This window comes from Phoxinus phoxinus (assembly GCF_949152265.1).
Source record: "Phoxinus phoxinus genome assembly, chromosome: 20".
NCBI lineage: Eukaryota > Metazoa > Chordata > Actinopteri > Cypriniformes > Leuciscidae > Phoxinus > Phoxinus phoxinus.
In genome coordinates, this window is record NC_136895.1 from 24,061,178 (window position 1) to 24,065,678 (window position 4,501).

The 4,501-nt window shown below is 40.6% G+C and overlaps 1 protein-coding gene across 1 annotated transcript in view; it reads left to right on the top strand.

Annotated features, from left to right (window-relative positions):
- The window catches only part of LOC306988553 (uncharacterized protein), a 22,571-nt gene extending 20,433 nt beyond the window's left edge, over positions 1-2,138 (top strand). The window contains exons 3-4 of the mRNA XM_079593618.1: positions 959-1,243; positions 1,327-2,138. Coding sequence (XP_079449744.1) covers positions 959-1,243; positions 1,327-1,478 — 437 coding nt within the window. The 3' untranslated portion in view covers positions 1,479-2,138. The remainder of the gene's footprint in view (positions 1-958; positions 1,244-1,326) is intronic.
- Positions 2,139-4,501: the final 2,363 nt, after the last annotated feature.

Consider the following 4,501-nt stretch of genomic DNA (forward strand, 5'->3'; position numbering starts at 1 on the left):
TTTCGTCGTCATTCGACGTAATTCGAAGTGACAACGAAAGGGAACGTCTCGGTTACGGATGTAACCCTCGTTCCCTGAGTAGGGAACGGAGACGTTACGTCTTCCTGCCACTTCCGCTGTATCTCTGGAACAGCCGAGTTCAGCCTTGGCTCCTTCAGCGAAGAAACATATCTGCATGTTGCCAGCTCACTTCCTTTATACCCACAAGGTGGGGCGGAGTTATGCTATGCAAATTCAGCAGACCCATGGCATTTGCTTGCCATTGGCTCGTTTATTACTGTTCGAAAAGGATAGGCTTCTAAGCGAACCCCATTTCGTCGTCATTCAACGTAGCGTCTCTGTTCCCTACTCAAGGAACGAGGGTTACATCCGTAACCGAGACGTCCTCTCTAGATGAGGGAACAAGTACTGCGTAACCTGCGGTGATCGCGCCCCGAGCTCGTTTTGCTTCAGGCGATGAAAAACCAGTTAAGCAGCCCCTGAGCCCTTCCTTTTATACACTAACTAGAGGTCTCTCTCCCTTACTGTCACCATTCATTCTGGAACTGCATTTCCCACGATCCTTTGTCTGTTCTCATCATTGCACGCAGCTGTTTCCCATTACAATGTTTGGTTCTGTGTATAAATACCCTGTCTGTTTCAGTCCATGTCACGGAGTCGTCATATAATTGTCACCACACTTCTGAGGTCTTTTTCTAGTCTGTTTTTGTTTTGTTTTGTTTATTGTTGTTGTTTTGTTTTGTTTATTGTTGTTGTTTTGTTTTGTTTATTGTTGTTGTTTTGTATTTTGGATTGCTAACATGGATTTTGAACCTTGCCTGGATGACGACGAATTGGATTACGCTTTAATATATCATTACCATCACACTGCTTTTGGGCCTATTTTCCTGTGTGCCCCTGTGACAATATCACTGCACGCTTATTTACTGAATTATATTTATTTTCCAATATTTTCCAGTTCGTCTGCCTGTTCCTGTCATCAGCAGAGTCTGTTCATCTTCATCATCATCATCAAATTGTTCATTGTTGTGTTCAGTGTTGAATGTGAGTGATGCGACTCTCTCCTGGTACGCAGGAATCAGTGTATTGTCCAGCATCAGTGTGTGTGATCTCAGCATCAGTCTCTCTCTACCTCTGGAGGTGAAATATCAGGATAAAAACACCTACAGCTGTGTGCTCAACAATCCCATCAGCAACCAGACCACACATCTGGACATCACTGAACTCTGTCACACACATACAGGTTTGTCAGCAGACCTATATTTTTTCTACCAAATAAATAAATTATAATTATGTTTTTAAGTTGTTAATTTCTTCTCTTACAAGACTGTATCCACTGTTGTGGTTTTACTGAAGCTGTTATCCGATTGGCTCTCTCTACTCTGGTGGGCGTGGCTACTGTTGCTGTTCTGGTTTATGAATTCAGATCCAGAAGTCTTCAAAAGAAGAGAGAGCAAACGCCATCAAACTCTGATTAATCAGATACTCCGGAAGGAGATGCTCTTGAATGCCATAAAGAAATCCTTTGAGTAAATAGCAATCATGAATCGTGATTATTAATTCATTGTATCAAATATAAATGCTCCTTTAAATTTAAATAGTGTATATTTTAGTTTCCACCCCATATCTGTTAAGTTTGTATATCACTTTTTACAATACAAAGCATTCTGCCTTACAAATAATAATCAGTCAATCAATAAATATAATTTTTTTTTGGTATTCTGTTGAATTATTTTAAGATAAGTTGCAGGCTCAATGGAAACATTAAATGGATGAAAAGACTATTGCAACTTCTGCTCCATCTTTAAGTATAAAGCCTGTTGAAGATTTTATTATTTAGAAAATAAGTAATTTAGCTATATTTTTGTACACCATTATTTCCTCTGTGTGTGTCTTTGGTTTGACTTTTGGGGGGCTTAAAGAAAGGTCAGAATGCTGATGCAAGCAGAGAATTCTATTTAAGTGTGTCACATGGTGTAAGACCCCTGCCCAAAATAATCTATAGGATGTATGACCATTTTTGGAGGCAATGTATGTGTGAAAAGCTAACCGATGTTCGGGAGTCATCTCCTGCAGGGTCTCCCTGTGGGAGGTTGCTCGGCTTTGTGTTGTTAAATAAAGTCTAAAATATTTCTGGCATCAAAGATCTCTGTGAAGTGATTTCACAAAAAGATTATAACCCCAACAAGCCAAGTTGTAGAACTCAGTTGGCGTGCCCCATGCTTTACTTTACTAACACTGTCACAGATTTTTAAAAACATGGACTTCAAGTAATCTACAATAAGATATAAATTTTAGGCAAGCTCAGAATAAATTTAAGCATAATAATTTATTATTAATCACATAAAAATGTATAATTACATAATCAGACAATTTGAGGATAATCAATACAAAACATAAAATGCTCAAGAGTCAAAGATGCATTAAAAATACATAATGTATGTGAGGAAAATACTTAATACAATTGGCTCATCTGGCAACAGAATCACACTGAGCCTTTGCAACCTTTCCTTAGTACTCAAACAAATATAAAAATTCTCCAGATGAAGGTATGAAATAACAATTGGAATTTGCATTGGATCCTTTTCTAGAACTAGCGACATCTGATTAGGAATCAGAAGGAAATATGTCTTAAAGACCCCATGAAAGGGGTGAGGGGAAATTCGATTCCCCCTTTCACGGTGCGGATCCACTTGTCTGTGCGACACTTCTGTCGCACCGCACTCCACTATATCCCTATGGGTGATGTCAAGTGACTTTAACGCGCCCGCAAAGCATCCCAGGAAGGCGGAAAAAATTTACATTTGGAAAAATGTAGCGCGTCAAAAAAACTGGCCGATGCCCATCTTTATGCAAATTAATCCGTTGAACGCGACTATCCAATAGAAGTAGAGCACATGGGGATGGGGGGGTCAAAACCACGCCCATAGCGGTAAACTAGAGAAACGCCCATCAAAGTTCAAATGAAGGGAGGTGTCGCAACACCACGCTTCAGTCGTGTCGCTAAAGTGGATCCGTACCGTCACACCGCCAGCAACACACAGCGACAAAGCGACACAATCCCATTCATTTCAATGGAGCGCTGGCGACTTCTGGCGACACGAGCAGCAGTGAGGGCCTTTCTCAATCTGTGTTCTCGTCTGTACCTCTTGTGTTCTTGTGAAACGTCATCTTTTGTGGCCCAAGTACTGTCCCAATACACAAGTTTGCATTTTTTTTATGTTTTTATTAAGCAAACAATACAAATACAGATAAGTACATAAACATAAGAAGCAACAACAAAAAAACAACAAATATAAACAAATATAAATGTGAAAAAAGCAAGTATCGGACAAATAAACTAGTTAATGACAGACAAGAGTGCATAATTCAAGAAGAAAACAAATGAGCCAACAAATAAACAAATATATAAACATAAAACAGAGGGCAATACGGATGAACCTGTCTCTATTACATACACATATACTCACATACACATACACATATGTCACGGGGTGACAAATAATCCCCGGAACTGATTCCACCAGAGAAGTGTTCCCGCCGGGGCACTTTCAGTGTAACACTGTCCCCGGGCCGGTGTGTGTGTCTGTTGTCATGACAACTAAACGGCAGATTGGCAACAGGTGTGGGGACTTCACTTTGAGTGCCTGATTGAGGTGGCGCCAGTGTTTGGAGAGGATAAAACACAAGGGGAAGAGAATGCTGTGTGTTCTCTCTCCGTGTGGGCTTGTTGTTTCTTTGTCTTCCCCCGTCGATCTGGTGTGGTTCTCTCCCATTGGGAAACGTTTGTAGAGTGTTGCAGCTGAAGGATCATCGTGAAAGAAGAGGAGTGTCGCTTGTGGGATCTTACGACGAGAAAAGTCACTGTCTGTCCCACCAGCTTATTCAACGAGTCTTACGACGAGAAAAGTCACTGTCTGTCCCACGAGCTTATTCAACGAGTCTGACGACGAGAAGTCACTGTCTGTCTCACGCGCCCACCTAGAGAGGAATATACTTACCAGAAGAACGGGAAAAGTACCTACCAGCACCCCTCTCCCCTCATCTCACCAAGGCTACGGCCACGAACATCCCCACTGCTGCTTTTATCCCTTTTTAAACTTAATAAAAACATACTTTTTAATTTCATTCTTGTTGTCTGCCTCTTGGTGTCTGCTCCTCCGGAGTGTGGTAAATGACCCTCGGCCCTAACATCGGTGACACTTACACACACCTACATAGTTGTATATATACATAATAAAAATATTAGTAACACTAATAATGTATTAGGCATACGCACATGCCCTACCCATACATAATGTACTAACTATTAAAATGCAAAAGAATACCACAAATAGGCCTATATCAGATGTCTTTATCCATCTATCCAATTACATTTCCTGATATATCAATACACGTTGTAATCAATAGCATTAGTATGCATGGTATGCGTCTGACGTAATATAGATAATTGGTGAGGCACCAATTCACCTCTCAGGGCACATTAATGTTTAATGATTCT